The following is an 18,567-nucleotide window of genomic DNA, read 5'->3' as shown; positions in this document are numbered from 1 at the left end:
GCCAGCAGCGAGGAGGCCCAGCAGACGCTGAGGGATCCGGGGGGGGGGGGGGGTGCGTGCACACGCCAGGCTGTGTCCACATGTGGTGGTCTTGGGTCTTCAGGACTCTAGCCCAGGAGTCCCCGGTGGATGCCTCCCCCAGTCTCTCTCCGTGTGCTCACCGAGTGTTCTTAGGAAGCAGATGTGGCCAAGTGAGGCTGTTGCCCAGGAAGACTTCTGAATGGGGTTTGGACATTGGATTGGCTGTGCAGGTTTTGAGAAAGGTTGCTTGGGCAGCAGCTGACCAAGGATGTTTGGTTGCCATCTCTGGAGGTTTTGGGGGTCGAGCCTGGGGAGGAGGGGGAGCGTAGCTGGGATGTGTTGCTCCCTAGTGCCCACCCTCCAAAGCAGCCCTGTTCCCCAGGGGAACTGATCTCTGTAGCCTGGAGGCCAACTGTACAAGCAGGAGATCTCCAGGTGCCACCTGGAGGTTGGAACCCCAGACTGGAGGCAAGCTGTGGCAGCTGCTGCATGGCTGGTTCTGTCTCTTTTAGCGGCTGCTTTGTGGCTGTGTCCGCCCTGCCCTGACAGAATGTAAACGTGCCCACAGGTGCAAGAAGGTCGGAGACCCTCACTCTAGTGGCCAAGGAGGCCCAGTCTGGAGCAGGCAGGAGAGTCAAGGGGAATATAGGGGCATCCCCAGTATGGGGCAACCCACTTGATTGGCAGCTGAGAAATGTGCACAAATTCTGCTGCCAGTCTAGCATTGCCAGCCTCCTAGTCATGACAGCAATCCCTTGGCTATAATTAACAGTTGAACAATTTAACAGTGAATCAAAATAAAAATACAGTTTATCTTATCTCTTCTTTAAGGGTAGACCAATAACCAAAACGGCCTCCAGATATTTACTGTTTTCAATGTGTCATTTGCATCAGCATAAAGTCATAAAGTCCTTTAAATATCCAACTGGTATCTGCTGAGGATCTAGTCCTCCGCTAATTATATGACCTATTGTTCTTCACTTAAATTTTAACAATATATATATATTGGCCTTAAGCTTAAAGGTATGGGGAAGCTCAGTCAAAAGACTGTTCCCCTCTGCAAGCTCCACCCCCACACTTTCCAGGTATTTCCCAGCTGGGAGCTCCCACCCATAGCCACCCCCTGGATGATGACCTTGGCTTGGTTCTACTCCACATCCGACTCCCAATTCCTCTGGTTGCAATGAATAGCTGACCCCCCCCACACACACCTACATGCACCCCCTCTCACTGCCCATTCAGACCCGTATGGGAGGGGGGCAGGTTCCAGATGTTCTCTCACCCCAGGCCCAGCACAGACCCCTCCACACTGCATTGCGCGGGTCTTGTTGACCCGAAAAGACCCACAAGCCCCAAATTCCTGGCACCTCTGCGGAATCCCATATCCGCCTCTCGCCAACCACACGGGTCTTTCAGCACATGCAGATGATGTTTGGCAGGGAGGGGCCAGAGGGAAGACCGACACGGCCGAAGCGTCTCCCAAATGGATCTCAGCTTTTACAGAAATGCCACAAACATTAGCTAGCTGGTATGTTAAGCGACTCTCATAGGCTTGACAGCGAAAGGGGGAGGACTGGCTCTTCTCACTCAGTTGTCAAGACCAGGGGTAGTCAACCTGTGATCTTCCAGATGCCCATGGACTACAATTCCCATGAGCCCCTGCCTGCGTTCGCTCATGGGAATTGTAGTCCATGGGCATCTGGAGGACCACAGGTTGACTACCCCTGACTATCAAGGCCACCTAGCATCTTGACTTCCACTAAGAGGCTCTGCCCAGGGAGGCAGGGGGGGAGCTGGAGTATGTCTTTCTTAGATGCCCTCTTTATGCCTCGCTCTAAGAGCTTGGGGGTGGAACTTGCAACAGCAACCAAGAAAAAAAAATCAGGTTTCTCCTGTGGGAAGGAATTGCTACTCTGTGCAAGCCGATAGCCCAATCCTGCACAACAGCCCTGGGGTTGAGACAGCGCCTAGTGGAAGCTAGTAAATGGAATCATCCACCACCGTGGATCCAGCCCTGGGCCCCATGTAAATACAGAAACGGAAATTCTGGGTTTGTTTTAAACTGTTCTTAGACTGTATATGTTATATAAAGGTGAAGGTAAAGGGATCCCCTGTGCAAGCACCGAGTCATGTCTGACCCTTGGGGTGACGCCCTCCAGCGTTTTCATGGCAGACTCAATACGGGGTGATTTGCCAGTGCCTTCCCCAATCATGACCGTTTACCCCCCAGCAAGCTGGGTACTCATTTTACCAACCTCGGAAGGATGGAAGGCTGAGTCAACCTTGAGCCGGCTGCTAGGATTTAACTCCCGGCCTCATGGGCAGAGCTTCAGACTGCATGTCTGCTGCCTTACCACCCTGCGCCACAAGAGGCATAATATATAAAATATATTAGGATGTTATATATATCAGCCTGGATTTGTTGGTATTATTTATAGTACCGGGCATTATGCTGTATTGAAATGAAATCGATCAATTCCCAGTAGTTTGCTTCCCAGCCTCCATGTGGGGCCTGGAAATCTCCCGGACTTACAATTAATCTCTAGACTACAGTTATTATTACAAACTTGCTTAATGTAAATACAATACTAACTAGCTAGCTCAATAAAATCAGTGTCCAGTGGCACCTTTAAGACCAACAAAGATTTTTTCAGGGCGTGAGCACTAGAGTGCAAGCACTCTTCCTCAGACTATGCATGCACTTGAAAGCTCCCACCCTGAATTAATCATTTGAAACTAGCTAGCTAGTTATCTAGCTAGATGGTAGGTAGGTAGGTAGGTAGGTAGGTAGGTAGGTAGGTAGGTAGATAGATAGATAGATAGATAGATAGATAGATAGATAGATAGATAGATAGATAGATAGATAGATAGATAGATAGATAGATAGATAGATAGATAGATAGATAGATTTTGTTGTTGTTATGTGCGAAGTCGTGTCCGACCCATCGCGACCCCATGGACAATGATCCTCCAGGCCTTCCTGTCCTCTACCATTCCCCGGAGTCCATTTAAGTTAGCACCTACTGCTTCAGTCACTCCATCCAGCCACCTCATTCTCTGTCGCCCCCTTCTTCTTTTGCCCTCGATCGCTCCCAGCATTAGGCTCTTCTCCAGGGAGTTCTTCCTTCTCATGAGGTGGCCAAAGTATTTGAGTTTCATCTTCAGGATCTGGCCTTCTAAAGAGCAATCAGGGCTGATCTCCTCTAGGACTGACCGGTTTGTTCGCCTTGCAGTCCAAGGGACTCGCAAGAGTCTTCTCCAGCACCAGAGTTCAAAAGCCTCAATTCTTTGACGCTCGGCCTTCCTTATGGTCCAACTTTCGCAGCCATACATTGCAACTGGGAATACCATAGCCTTGACTAAACGCACTTTTGTTGGCAGGGTGATGTCTCTGCTTTTTAGGATGCTGTCTAGATTTGCCATAGCTTTCCTCCCCAGGAGCAAGCGTCTTTTAATTTCTTTGCTGCAGTCCCCATCTGCAGTGATTTTGGAGCCCAGGAAAATAAAATCTGTCACTATCTCCATTTCTTCCCCATCTATTTGCCATGAATTGAGAGGGCCGGATGCCATGATCTTTGTTTTCTTGATGTTGAGTTTCAAGCCAACTTTTGCACTCTCCTCCTTCACCCGCATCAACAGGCTCTTTAGTTCCTCTTCACTTTCTGCCATTAGAGTGGTATCATCTGCATATCTGAGGTTGTTGATATTTCTCCCTGCAATCTTGATTCCAATTTGTGACTCCTCTAATCCCGCATTTATCATGATGTGCTCTGCATACAAGTTAAATAGGCAAGGCGACAGTATACAGCCTTGCCGAACTCCTTTCTCAATTTTGAACCAGTTAGTGATTCCATGTTCGGTTCTCACTGTTGCTTCCTGACCTGCATATAAATTTCTCAAGAGACAAATAAGATGCTCTGGTATTCCCATCTCTTTAAGAACTTGCCACAATTTGTTGTGCTCCACACAATCAAAGGCTTTAGCATAGTCAATGAAGCAGAAGTAGACGTTCTTCTGGTACTCCCTAGCTTTCTCCATGATCCAGCGTATGTTGGCAATTTGATCTCTAGTTCCTCTGTCTCTTCGAAATCCTGCCTGTACTTCTGGAAGTTCTCGGTCCACATATTGCTGGAGCCTAGCTTGTAGGATTTTGAGCATAACTTTGCTAGCATGAGAAATTAGTGCAATGGTGCTGTAGTTTGAACATTCTTTGGCATTGCCCTTCTTTGGGATTGGAATGTAAACTGACCTTTTCCAATCCTGTGGCCATTGTTGAGTTTTCCAAATTTGCTGGCATATTGAGTGTAGCACTTTTACTGCATCGTCCTTTAAGATTTTGAATAGTTCAACTGGAATGCTGTCACCACCACTAGCTTTATTGTTGCTCAGACTTCCTAAGGCCCATTTGACTTCACATTCCAGGATGTCTGGCTCCAGGTCAGTAACTACCACATTGTGGTCATCAGGGATGTTAAGCTCGCTCTTGTATAGCTCTTCTGTATAATTTTGCCACCTTTGTTTAATCTCTTCTGCTTCTGTGAGGTCCCTACCATTTTGGTCCCTTATCATACCCAACTTTGCATGAAATGTTCTCTTCATATCTCCAATTTTCTTGAAAAGATCTCTGGTCCTCCCCATTCTATTGTTTTCTTCTATTTGTTTGCACTGTTCATTTAAGAAGGCATTCTTATCTCTTCTAGCTTTTCTCTGGAATTCTGCATTCAATTGGGTGTATCTTTCTCTTTCTCCCTTGCCTTTCACTTCCCTTCTCTCCTTAGCTATTTGTAAAGCTTCCTCAGACAGCCATTTTGATTTCTTGCATTTCTTTTCCTTTGGGATGGTTTTAGTTGCTACCTCTTGTACAATGTCACGAACCTCCGTCCATAGTTCTTCAGGCACTCTGTCTATCAGATCTAATTCCTTAAATCTATTTGTCACCTCTACTGCGTATTCGTCGGGGATATGATTTCGTTCATACCTGAGTGGCCTAGTGCTTTTCCCTACTTTCTTCAATTTAAGCCTAAATTTTGCAACAAGAAGCTCATGATCTGAACCACAATCAGCTCCTGGTCTTGTTTTTATTGACTGGATAGAACTTTTCCATCTTTGGCTGCAGAGCACATAGTCAATCTGTGTTGACCGTCTGGTGATGTCCATGTGTAGAGTCGTCTCTTGGGTTGTTGGAAAAGAGTGTTTGCTATGACCATTGTATTCTCTTGACAAAATTCTACCAGCCTGTGCCCTGCTCCATTTTGTACTCCAAGGCCAAACTTGCCTGTTATCCCAGTTATCTTTTGGCTTCCTACTTTAGCATTCCAATCCCCCATGATGATAAGCACATCATTTTTTGGCGTTGCTTCTAGAAGGTGTTGTAAGGCTTCATAGAACTGATCAACTTCATCCTCTTCAGCAGCAGTGGTTGGGGCATAGACCTGGATCACTGTGATGTTGAATGGTTTGCCTTGGATTCGAACCGAGATCATTCTGTCATTTTGGGGATTGTATCCCAAGACTGCTTTTCCTACTCTCTTATTGATTATGAAGGCTACTCCATTTCTTCTGCGAAATTCTTGTCCACAGTAGTATACCTGATGGTCATCTGAATTAAATTCACCCATTCCTGTCCATTTTAGTTCACTGATTCCTAAAATGTCGATGTTCAGTCTTGTCATTTCTTGTTTAACTACGTCCAGCTTGCCTTGATTCATGGATCTGACGTTCCAGGTTCCTATGGAATAAAAATCTTTACAGCATCGGACTGTCTTTTCGCCACCAGTTACTTCCACAATTGAGCGTCCTTTCGGCTTTGGCCCAGTCGCTTCATTCATTCTGGCGCTACTCGTACTAGCCGTCTGCTCATCCCCAGTAGCATATTGGACACCTTCCGACCTGAGGGGCTCATCTTCCGGCATCATAACGTTTTGCCTTTTGGAACTGTCCATAGAGTTTTCATGGCAAAGATACTGGAGTGGTTTGCCATTTCCTTCTCCAGTGGATCACCTTTTGTCAGAGCTCACAGCTATGACCTGTCCGTCTTGGGTGGCCCTGCACGGTATAGCTCATAGCTTCACTGAACTACGCAAGCCCCCTTGCCACAACAAGGCAGCGATCCTTGAAGGGGGAGATAGATAGATAGATAGATAGATAGATAGATAGATAGATAGATAGATAGATAGATAGATAGATAGATAGATAGATAGATAGATAGATAGATAGATAGATAGATAGATAGATAGATAGATAGATAGATAGATAGATAGATAGATAGATAGATAGATAGATAGATAGATAGATAGATAGATAGATAGATAGATAGATAGATAGATAGATAGATGCCCTTCTCTCAGAACCAGACACATGAAATAGAAAGGAAAACACTTCCTGTTTAGGCACCTTTGCTAATGCTTGTGGCATTTGTGTAGAAGGAGCTTCCAGCCCCCAGCCCGGGGCCAGGCAGGAGCAGGGCAGAATGAGTGGGACATGGGAGCCAGGGATGGACCCTCTGGGGTGCGATTCAAACTGCAAATAGTGGAGGAAAAGATGGGCCAGGGATGGGTTGGTGGGGAAGAAAAGAGTTGAACAGCCCAGGGCAGAAGTGTGTTTGTGTTTGTGTTGCTTTCCCCCCACCTCCGAGGGCTGACGGGGGCTGACCTTGGATTCAGGAACGGAGAAGCCAAGCCAAGGGTCCTCTCCTTGTTTTCTTGCAGACACCCTTTTGCAGCTAAATGGCACCTCAGGGTGGGGGTGGGATCCAGTCCCAGGAGCCCATCCTTTGATGGAACCAGGGATAAAGGGACTGGGAGCTCCTTGGGGCAGAGACAGCCTGTCCTCAGTGTAGGACCAGGCGTTACACAAGGGGACCTATCAGTGGATCTGCTGCACCCACACAGCTGTTGGGTGACCCCTTTGGAAGGGATTCAAGCCCGCTAAAGCAGGGGTAGTCAACCTGTGGTCCTCCAGATGTTCATGGATTACAAACGCTGGCAGGAGCTCATGGGAATTGTAGTCCATGGACATCTGGAGGACCACAGGTTGAAGGTCTTCCCAAATTTAAGAGAAGCGTACTTGCATATCCATGTATGTGTGTGTGTGTGTGTGGGGGGGGAGTGAAGCCTCCAATGCCCCCATCAAAAAAAGTGGGTTTTCACCCCAGGTTGCCAGTGGGGCAGGATGGGCTCCATGCCCCTGGTGGTGCTGAGCCCAGCTAGGGTGAACTGCAGGGCCGGGGCAGTTTGCCCCATGGGCTAGAAGACTGTCCTGGGGGGGGAGGGGGAGTTCTTTCCAACCTGCCTCTCAGCGCCCCCCTCTGTCGCTGCAGGAACGAAGAGGCCGCTGGGAAGAGTGACCGGGGCGGGAGGACCACCAGGGTGAAGCGACGACTCAGCTCCTTGCGCAGCCGTGTCACCGGCTCTTGGCAGAAGGAGAAGGTGAGGCAGAGGTGGGGGGGGACTACGGGTGGGGGGTGGGTTGTCAGATCCAGTGTGGGGAATCCTGGAGATTTCAGGGGGAGCCCAGGGAGGGTCTATTGCCCACCACCCAGCCTGCGGTCAGCAGTAGAGGGGCCACAGACTTTGGGGGAAAGGGCTCCGGTAACAGGCTCCCTCTCACCAGGGCTGAGCCTAGCTGGGGGCTACCGGCCCTGTGTCTGTGGCTTCGCCACAAGGGGTGCTTATGCGTGCACGTGTGTCCCGCTTTGCAGGGCTGTCTTGCCAGTCAGGGCCCTAATCCCACGGCTCTTTTTCTCTTCCCTTCTAGGGTAAGCACCCAGGCTGGGAGAAGGAGCTCAAGGAGCAAAGGCAGGCACCGGCGTGGGTGGGGCGGGGGCACCCGCTTCAGCTCTCTCTGGGGCCAGATCTGGGCAAGCAAAACACGGCTGTGGTGTTTGAGTGAGTAGCTGTCCCCCCACCTGCTGACTCTGCCTGCCACCTGGCTGCCACGGGCTGGTTCTCAGGGCTGCCAAATCTCGCTTGGGAAACATCTGGAGATGTGGGGATGGGGCCGAAGGAGGAGACGGACCTCAGTGGGGCATCGTGCCGTGGAGCTCACCTTCTGAGGTTGATGTTTCCTCCGGGGGAGAGGGGCTGATTGTGATTGTCCAAGGAACAGTTGTGATCCCAGGAAATCTCTAGCCCCCCAGCTGGAGGTTGGCAACCATATGCTCTGCCTTGTGCCCACTTGGAAAGGGGCCCCCAGTCTCCTCGTGAGTCTGACAGCCGTGCCGGTGGCAGAAATCCGGCAGGTGAAATTTCCAGCCGTTCTAGAGGCAGGCAAAACTACACCGTCCTGATGCAAACTGCAATCCGGGTACCTGCTTATCCGAACCAACCAGAAAGACAAGACACAGTTGCCAGAGGAAGCAACTGAACGTGGGCAGAAAAGGCAAGCAGCCATGGGATCGGGACACAGCTTGAAAGGCCTTTCCTTGCCAGCAGCCTGTGCTCTGTGCCGTTGGGCAAGGGGATGGGCGGTGGAGGCTCCGGCTGGGAAATTCCTGAAGGTGGACCCTGGCAGGGTGGGATTTGGGGGAGGGGAGAGACATCAGTAGTTTGCTTCCCAGCCTCCAGGTGGGGCCTGGAGACCTTCCAGACTTACAATTAATCTCCAGACTGCAGGGATCTGTTTTTCTGGATGAAATGGCTTTTTTGGAAGGTGGGCTCCATAGCATTGTACCTTGCTGAGATCTCTCCTCAAGATCCACTCACAAATCCCCTGGAATTTCCCAACTCAGGTTAACATCCTTCGTTATCAGGCTCATGAATAAATCTGTGTTAGTCTTAAAGGTACTCCTGGGTGTAAACTGCACGGAGCTTTTATTCCAACCCCAGATCGGTTCAGTCCCTGCCCTCTACACAGAATGTGATTTCCGTTTGGATTTGGGGCGATTTAAATTTTCCTTCTGCAGCAAGAAGGATTGATCCGGAGTGACCTTACCTTTATTGTGCGATATCTCAGAGTGCTTTTAATCCTCAATATCTGGATTGGGAAAGAAAGCTCAGTGGTAGAGGACCTCTGATAGGCTACACCTGGTCATGTGACATGCTTGCCTTAAAGGAGCCCTCTCAACTTCTGTCGGTCCTGGATTTTTCCTCCCTCCTCTGCCTTTTTCGATCCTCTCCCCCTCCCCTCCAAGAAAAGAAAGAGGCTCCCTGCTTGGCTCCTCTCCCCCCCCCTTCAAGAAAAGAAAGAAAGAGGCTTGGCTCCCCCCCCCCCTTCTGAGCCTCCCTAACCACATGCAGAAGACTTTCCTGTTTCAATGGGGAGGGGAGGAGAGGAAGACTCGAGTTCAAAGCGATCTGAATTCAACAGGATTGACAATGGAATAAAGACAGTAAGTGCAGACTCTGCCCTGGACTCTGATTTCATGCTGCTCCTTCAGACCAACCCGGCTACTCCTTTGATTCCTTCGGATCCACCTTCCAAAGCTGCTGTTTCCTCTAGGGGCCTGGGTCTCTGTAGTTTGGAGATCAGCTGTAATTCTTTGCTGTTTTTTCTCATTAGCAGCCTTTGTTGAGTTTTATTTTATAAGCTGCATTGGGTAGGTTCCCTGAAGAGGCCTTATCTTGTAGGTAAGTAAGTAGATAGTGGGGTGGTGGGCAGCAGTGAGGGCCAGGGGCCTTTGAGCAGGTGGGCAAGGGAAGTCTTTTTGTTTTTGTCAGAGGCCTAGAAGGTGAGCAGGCCACTTGGACTAGTATCTTTTGCAGTGTTGCCTGATGATGCTGTGAGGCGCTCCCAGCTGTGTCAGACCAGAAAGAATCATAGAATCATAGAATCATAGAGTTGGAAGGGGCCATACAGGCCATCTAGTCCAACCCCCTGCTCAACGCAGGATCAGCCCTAAGCATCCTAAAGCATCCAAGAAAAGTGTGTATCCAACCTTTGCTTGAAGACTGCCAGTGAGGGGGAGCTCACCACCTCCTTAGGCAGCCTATTCCACTGCTGAACTACTCTGACTGTGAAAAACTTTTTCCTGATATCTAGCCTATATCGTTGTACTTGAAGTTTAAACCCATTACTGCGTGTCCTCTCCTCTGCAGCCAGCAGAAACAGCATCCTGCCCTCCTCCAAGTGACAACCTTTCAAATACTTAAAGAGGGCTATCATGTCCCCTCTCAACCTCCTTTTCTCAAACCTCCTTTTTTTCAAAGGGGCCTTTGAGTCCAGCTTCCATGCCTGGCTCTGGCGACCAGGTGCTGGGAAGGGGAGCCCATGCAGAGTCCAGTCCGCCCTGCAGCCAGCATCAAAAGGAACGCAACTTCTGAGTGTGCAGATCTCAGATTTCATCAGGACTAATAACTGTTGATAAACCTCTTTCTCCTTTGGAGCTTGTCTGATCCCCTTTGCAAGCTAACACCTATTGCTGGGTACTTTCTCTTCTTTCTCTGCAGTTTCATCAACTGCTTTCACCCCAGGCAAGCGCACCTGGCCTCAACTAGGGTCACTGTCTTTTCGGTCCTGGCCCCTACCAGCTTGGCCGTTTCAAAGCAGTAACTGATGTTTTATGTTTATTTATTATTTATTTACTAGCTTCAAAGCCCGTTCCTAAGAACGGGCCTTGAAAGAGCCCCTTCCCCTGGCCCCTGGCCAGGCAGGTTAAGGTGGCTTTGGGCCGCAGCTCACAGCCAGATCAAGGGGGCAGGCAGGGGCTGGGCAGCTCGTTATCAGGGCCGGGACAGAGCTCCTTAGCAGGCAGTCAGCAGGCCAGGAGGCCCTCGTTAGCAGGCCCAGCCGAGCAGGCCAAGAGGCCCTCGTTAGCAAGCCCTCCACCACGACCCGTTGCCCAAGGCACTCTCCCCTTACCTGCTGCTGGCTCCAGGCACTGAGGCATCTGAGAGCAAAGAGGCTAGAGTCCAGGGCCAGAGGGGGGGGGGAGCATCAGAGGCAGGGCCAATCAGGGCAAAGCTGGCTGCTCCCTGATTGGCCCTATTCTAACTTGGACAGCCGGACACGTCCCACCCTCCAGGCTGTTTCACAAATATATAGAGGAATAACAATGGATAAGGATGTTTATATTTATATACCTCCGCTCACAAATGTCTCGCAGTGACAAGATCAATAAAATACAATAAAGTCCTCTAAAATACCCCTTAATACAAAATAATAGCATAGCAAGATGGCAAACAATAAAATACCAAACTACTCCCCTGTTCAACATGGGTTCAATAACTCTCTCTCACTGGGAGCGGGGAACCTAGTTGACCTCAATTTAGAGATCCCCAGGTGGTAACACCAGATACCGCTCTGGCTTCAACCATACGCCTGGTGGAAGAGCTCCGTCTTGCAGTCCCCGTGGAAAGCTGATAACTCCGACAGGGCCCTTTGCTCTTCCGGGAGCTCATTCCGCCAGGTTGGGGCCAGGGCCGAAAAAGCCCTGGCCCTGGTCATTCTGAGGGCCTGGGACAACCAGTAGAACAGATAGACAAGGGTACGCCCACATAGAGTGAGTTATAGTGGTCTAATCCAGTAATCTGGAAGCTCGTTTTCATGTGCTTATTCGAAGGAATTGTGCCAGAACACCCGTACGTTTTTGGTGAGGTCTAAACAGGAAGGAGAGGGCAGTAATCTTACAAATGCATATCATCATCTCAAAACCACCTAGAGGTGCACCTGGTTGGCTGCGCAGGTCAAAGAAACCTCAGAGCTCAAGTTCTTACCTTCTGCATCCTTTCTGCCTGGTGAAAGGGATGATCCAGGGCCTTTACGCACGGGGATCTTTGTTGCAAATTGTTTGCGGAATGAAAAATCGCTATTTAAAATAGTGGAATTCGTCGTTATGCATACCTGCCTTTGTAGTGGAATCAGTTGCGTTTTTTAGCGTTTCCCACAGGCTTCCGGTCTCGGCAGAAATCGCTAGAAAGGAAGCGCTATTGCCAAGCTCGTCCCGCCCCTGGCCATCAAGCAGCCAATGGGCAGCCGTTAGCATGCTCCCAAACAGCCCCTTTCCCTTTAAGAAAGGTTTAAAAAAAAAAAAACAGACCCATAGCAACGAATCTAGGTAGATTCGTTGCAACGGAGAGACCCATCCAGCTGCCTAATGTGAGCTGTCGTTTGATCGTATGATCGTTGCCACGCTGCCTCGAGTGATAAAAAAAAAATCCCCCCCCCCCTCTCACGGGCCCGATTTTCGGCTGAATTAATGTGTAAAAAATAAAGGGACTTTATTTCAGCAAACGGGCTTTTATGTGGTTTGTGCTTAGTGACTAAAGGTAAAGGACTGAAGCCAGGGAAGCTTCTAAACAGAAAGAGGCTCGCTGGTGCGTTTATCCCCGCTCGCTCGGAGAAAAAAAAATGGCGATCGCTTCGCCGGAAGTTTGGAGGACAGGCTCAGGAGGAGGGAGTTTGAAGAAACCGCAACAATGGTAACGCACAGGTCTTTATCGCTAGTGTTTCAGATTGTTTGCAAGTGTGTAGCGCTTTCCGGAGGGTGAATCCACTTTTCTGGATTCCCCTGAAAGCGCTACAACGAAGCGCTTTTTGCTGATCGGTTTCAGGATTGTTGCAGATTGTCTACGACGTCGTGCGTTAAGGCAAATCAATAGCGTTTCCAATTAGCAACCATTGTGCGATTTTGAAGCCGTGCAAAAAGCCCCCCAGTCACCTGCAATAGGAAACTAACCAGTGATACAAGAGATGAGAGGCCTCCTCCATGGCCTTGGTAGCAAAGAGTTAAATTCTTTTGATGGGCAGCTACTTCCACAGCATGTCTGGCACAGCAGTAGTGGGAAGGGCCATGACGTTGCAGCTGTTTTAAGGAGACCTCAGGGGTCTTTGTGGCATGAGATATTGCCTGTCCCTGAAGCAATTCTGTATTTCCTTGGTGGTCTCCCATCCAAATAATAAGCAACATGGCTTCGTTTCCAAGCATCCAGATATCCTGACAGAAAGCCCATCCGGCTTAGCTCCCCATATCTAGCCTGATGTCAGTGTGTTAACATTTGCTGAAGTACATGCTATATTGTCTCTGAGTTTTACAGGTGTCATTGCATCAGATGTAACTATCACATAAAGTTTGGAATTTGTTGGAGCATAATATTTAAACCGCAATCGGTTTATCTTTTTCTTCATCAGCTATTTCTTCTTGGATATTTGCTGTTGTTATTAGCAGCTCCACTTTTCGTCTGCCTTTCCCACTGGAACTAAAGTTAGATCACAAATATGAAAAGAACCGTCTGGTCAGTCGGCACGTGAATGACTAAGCATGACGTTTGACTCCGAACAGCAAAGATTGCTGGTGGGGGGAGAAATAACACCGCGGGGCCCAGGAAGAAGACAGGTAGGAGAAAGGCGATTCAGCGGATCGGTGAGCTTCTGTCGCACTTGGAAAATTAACTTGAGGCACTTTAGAAAAGTTACCAAATGAAAGTCAAAAGAAAAACGCTCTGTCAGGTTGTGTTCCGTTTAGGGCTGTGGGAATTTTTCTGGGAGATCCGCATCCCTGATGGCCAACTCCCCCGTGCTGAACCCCGAGCGCTCATGAGACTCCCTGGCTGGGGGGCTCTGTGAGAGGACGGCCCCCCATAGGGCCCTGAGAGCCAGGAAGCTTCTGCCTGCAGTGGAGCTGGATGTTGCTTTTGGCTCATTCCCTGCTTCTTGGCACTTGCAGACGTGCTGCTGGTGTGCATTGGAGCAAGCCTTGGATGCAGACCCAAAAGGCCCCTGTGGAGAACGCAGTTCTGTGGGTGCAAATCAGGGTCACGATGAGAGGGGAAGGTTCTTGTGGCCCTGCTATGCATTGGGGCTGTGCGTGTCCCTTCCTCGCCTCTCCTTGCTCATGTTAGCAAATGCTGCGAAGATTAGGTTCTCTGTCATTTATTTTCCTAAGCTGCTTGCTCTCCTCTGTTTGAAAAAGTGGGATAATGGTTTGTTTTCATTGCTGATGCATTGAAACTGTAGGATAATCCCTCGGTGGAAACACAGCTGGATATAAATGGCTAAGAAGAAGAATTGACTTAATAAAGGAAGCCCGGCCTCCCGTTTGCAAGATCTGAGCAAGGCTGTTAATGACGGGATGTACTGAAGGCCACTGGTTCATAGGATCTTCCTGAGCACTTCTCTCTAGCTACATGGATGACCCTGGATTCCCTTCCAACTCGATGCTTCTAAGGTCCTGAAGGCTGGAGAGAGAAGCCTTTTTTGGAGCAGCCCCTAGAAAAGTGCTGGTTGGAACCGTCATGTGGCTGGCATAAAAACTGCAGCTTGCTTGAATTCTCGATTGAGTAGTTAGCTGCTTCTACGAATATTTCTTTTGGAATTGCTGTGTGTGTGTGTGAGAGAGAGAGAGAGAGGTGAGGAGGGGGGTTCTCAGGCTTCAGGTGTGCTGGTTTTAAATAAGCAACACAAAGTGTAGTGGCTACTGGGGAGGTGGGCATTTAAAAATGTTTTCTTGCCCCTCCACTTCTTCTCCCTGTTTTCTTTGCTCTCTCCAGAGTTTTTAGGACAACAGATGTGAACACAGCATAATCTGCAGACCATAAGCCAGAGTTTCATGTCGGCCCTAGATGGGTTTCCCAAACGGGAGTTAATGCCTGGATGTTTTCGTTCCCACAGCAATGCCAGCAGGCAGCCAGGTGCAGGTGTATTGGGGAAAGGGACAGGTGAAGACCCGTCAGCCGATGGCAGCTTGAAAATAATTTTTTGCTTGTCTTGGGGAAAGGGAGCTGATGGGCAGCCTTGCCAAAATGATTCCCAAGAAAACCCAGCGGTTGCTGGAAGGGGTGCAGCCTCTGCTGAGGAATCTCTGTTGGCGGAAGAGTCTGGTTGAAAGGAGACCAAGGGGCTTTCCGCACCGGGATCCTTGTAGCAAATTGTTTGCTGAACGAAAAATCGCCATTTAAAATAGTGGAATTCGTCATTATGCATACCTGACTTTGTAGTGGAATCCAGTTGCGTTTCCATCGTTTCCCACAGGCTTCCGGTCTCAGCAAAAATCGCTAGAAAGGAAGCGCTATTGCCAAGCTCGTCCCGCCCCTGGCCGTCAAGCAGCCAATGGGCAGCCGTTAGCATGCTCCCAAACAGCCCCTTTCCCTTTAAGGAAGGTTTAAAAAAAAAAAAAACACCCATTGCAACGAATATGTGTTGATTCGTTGCAACGGAGAGATCCATCCAGCTGGCAGGTGTGTTTGAGCTGTCGTTTCATCGTTGCCACGCTCCCCCCGAGTGAAAAAAAAATCCCCCCCCCTCACGGGCCCGATTTTCGGCCGAAAACAGTGTAAAAAATAAAGGGAAAATACATCAGCAAACGGGCTTCTCTGTTGTTTGTGCTTAGTGACTGTAAAGAGACTGTAAAGAGCTTTGGGGAGGGACTGCAGCCGGGGAAGCCTCACTGGGTAAACGAAGGCTTGCCGGTGATTTGATCTCCGCTTGCTCGGAGAAAAAAAAATGGCGATTGCTTCGCCGGAAGATCAGAGGAGAGAGCCAGGGGGAGGGACTTTGTAGAAACCACAACAACGGTAACGCACAGATCTTTCCCGCTAGTGTTGCAGATTGGTTGCAGGAGTGTAGCGCTTTCCGGAGGGTGAATCCACTTTTGGGGATTTCCCTGAAAGCGCTACAAGGAAGCGCTTTTTGCGGATTGGTTTCAGGTGTGTGGCAGATTGTCAACGACGTTGTGCATAACGGCAAATCAGTAGCGTTTTCAATTGGCAACCATTGTGCGATTTTGAAGGCGTGCGAAAAGCCCCCAAGTAAAATAGGTAGAGACCGTGCCGGGCCAGGCCAAGGCAGGGCATGGGCATCATCTGCCAAGACAGAGGGAAGCAAGGGATGCTGGTGGGGATGCTGAGGAGGCCATTGCTTGGGGGAGGGGGCAGCTGTTCTGGGCTTCCAGGTTCCGGCTGTTCTCTTCTCCCCCTCCCCCTAACCGTTGTCTTTTTTCAGGGCACATTCTCTGGGCGTCCCTGGCTTTGCCAGAAGGCCAATGCTGTCTTATGTCATGATGTGGGTTGCTATGGGCCAGTGCGAGAAATGTGATGGCTGGTGGAGGCAGAGTTGTACAATATCCAGAAGTCTGGCAGCCTCGAAAAAGAATGTTGCGGGACAGAATGGAACTCTGGCAAAAACAAAAGCCCTACAGGACTTACTCTCTTCTCGAGGCTAAACTTGTTTTACTTTTGGCTACCCAGGGCACAAAATGCATCATTTGTGTAGCGTAGCATATAGAATTGTACTGCTCCATATGTTAATTAAATGTAAACTAATCAGTGTTTTTAACAAGCAAAATTGCAGATTTAGCACGGGTCTGTCTGACTTTGGGCAAAGTTTAAGGGAATGTAAAATGGTGAGAAGGGAATGGGAATTGTGTTGAAAACTAAAGGTCTTTTTTGAAATGTTCTCAGACAGTGGCAAAAGGACTAACTGTGGGTTTGGATATCGACTTCTCGCATTGAAAACCCTGCCGTCTTTTGTGCGCTGTCCTTATTCTCATGGTAGAAAATTAATTTTTAGTCAAAAAATTGGTTCATTTAACCCGTGAACACAACTTTGAAACGATGTCGTTTTCCTTGTATGTGGGGATCATCATTCATGTTGTAGATCAGGGGTAGTCAACCTGTGGCCCTCCAGATGTTTGTGGACTACAATTCCCATGAGCTCCTGCCAGCAAACGCTGGCAGGGGCTCATGGGAATTGTAGTCCATGAACATCTGGAGGGCCACAGGCTGACTACCCCTGCCATAGATTATATTCCATAAAAATCTTCATAAAATGCGTTGAGTGCTTATAACCTCTTTGAAAAGAAATTCATTCCAGAATAGACTATTTCATAGAGAATTTTTTTTCTGAGATCCCTAGCATTTCCATGTTTCCAAATTTGGGAAAACTGAAAGACGTCCTGGGAGGTGAGGAGAGATGTGTTTTTTCCCCACAGTTTGGGGGTGGTGGGAGACACGGCAGCCTTGCCACGGATAAGGCTGGAGCTGCCTCTCAATCTGCAGACTTCTGGGAATCAGGTCACTTTGTGCCTGGAGTCGACATTCCTGAGCTGCACAGTCCATGTGTATGCTTGAGGAGTGCCCCAGGAGTACACTGGGAGACACAGTCACCCTCAGCTGGGTGCCACATATCCGTTCCACCGGCAGTGACGCTCTCCTTCTTGCTCTGGGCAAAGCACCACCACCAATGGAAGCCACGTGTGGCTTCCACCTTCCCAGGGCTTTGGGCTTTTCCTTTGTATTTCTCCCAGCAACTGTGTAAGATAAGCCCAGCTGTCTTGCCTCGTGGTACACAGAGTAGGGTCATTCCGTTTCTGGCCCTCGTGCCTTCAAGCTGCTCACCCAGTGGGGTCCTCCTCTAGATTGCTAATGCATTTCTCTTCTCTTCTGGTTGACAGCACACATGCTAGGGGCGTGAGTTCTAGCCTCATCTTCCCTTCTCCCTGACTTGGTAGTCTTTTCAGTGCATCGATGTTCTCCTTTGGATGGGTTCAGCTGGTTTGCCGTTCATAGCTATATCAGGCCCATTCATTTGAACCAGTCGCTACTGGTTTGACTGCAGGAGCGTGCAGCACTCTTTGGCTATAAGAGCTAAAGCTGTATGTGGCTTTGAGGGGAACATCAGGTCCTGTTTATTTGCATATGGAAGGAATGTGGAGTTGTCCCATAAATCTAGAAGCTCTGAGAACCTGTTGCAATGAGGGCATGTCTGTGCCTGGAGTTGCTGTTTTTGACTGGGTCATCGTGTGAAGACGGGGAAATGATTTGAGAAAAGGTTTGTGAGCTGCCTCACAAACCTTAGTGTTGGTCAGTGTGACTGGCAGCAGCTCTCCTGGGCCTTCGCCAGAACCTGCAATATGAGATTTAGTTATTTATTTTTGGAATATTTATTTTTATTTTGTTAATTGATGCTAGAAAGAAAAAACAGAAAACAAAAAAAGCTTAAGATGAGCACCACCTAATTACAGTCTCCAATTTAATTGTCTTATCTGATAAACTACACAGAAAGCTACCTTGTCACATCGTCCAAATAATAGTGCCACTGAATCATAGAATCATAGTATCATAGAATCATAGAGTTGGAAGGGGCCATACAGGCCATCTAGTCCAACCCCCTGCTCAACACAGGATCAGCCCAAAGCATCCTAAAGCATCCAAGAAAAGTGTGAATCCAACCTTTGCTTGAAGACTTCCAGTGAGGGGGAGCTCACCACCTCTTTAGGCAGCCTATTCCACTGCTGAACTATTCTGACTGTGAAAAACTTTTTCCTGATATCTAGCCTATATCGTTGTACTTGAGGTTTAAACCCATTACTGCGTGTCCTCTCCTCTGCAGCCAACAGAAACAGCATCCTGCCCTCCTCCAAGTGACAACCTTTCAAATACTTAAAGAGGGCTATCATGTCCCCTCTCGACCTCCTTTTCTCCAGGCTGAACATTCCCAAGTCCCTCAACCTATCTTCATAGGGCTTGGTCCCTTGGCCCCAGATCATCTTCATCGCTCTCCTCTGTACCCTTTCAATTTTATCTACGTCCTTCTTGAAGTGAGGCCTCCAGAACTGCACACAGTACTCCAGGGGTGGTCTGACCAGTGCCGTATACAATGGGACTATGACATCTT

The 18,567-nt window shown here is 48.9% G+C and overlaps 1 protein-coding gene across 4 annotated transcripts in view; it reads left to right on the top strand.

Moving 5' to 3' along the window:
- Positions 1–18,567, top strand: part of ARHGEF18 (Rho/Rac guanine nucleotide exchange factor 18) — a 69,766-nt gene that overhangs the window by 19,846 nt on the left and 31,353 nt on the right. For all 4 annotated transcript variants that reach the window (XM_077331523.1, XM_077331524.1, XM_077331527.1 and 1 more), the window contains one exon: positions 7,340–7,449. In XM_077331523.1, the coding sequence (XP_077187638.1) occupies positions 7,340–7,449 (110 nt within the window). The remainder of the gene's footprint in view (positions 1–7,339; positions 7,450–18,567) is intronic.

Source organism: Paroedura picta, chromosome 4, assembly GCF_049243985.1.
Source record: "Paroedura picta isolate Pp20150507F chromosome 4, Ppicta_v3.0, whole genome shotgun sequence".
Lineage (NCBI taxonomy): Eukaryota > Metazoa > Chordata > Lepidosauria > Squamata > Gekkonidae > Paroedura > Paroedura picta.
This window is presented reverse-complemented; position numbering and strand designations above follow the sequence as displayed.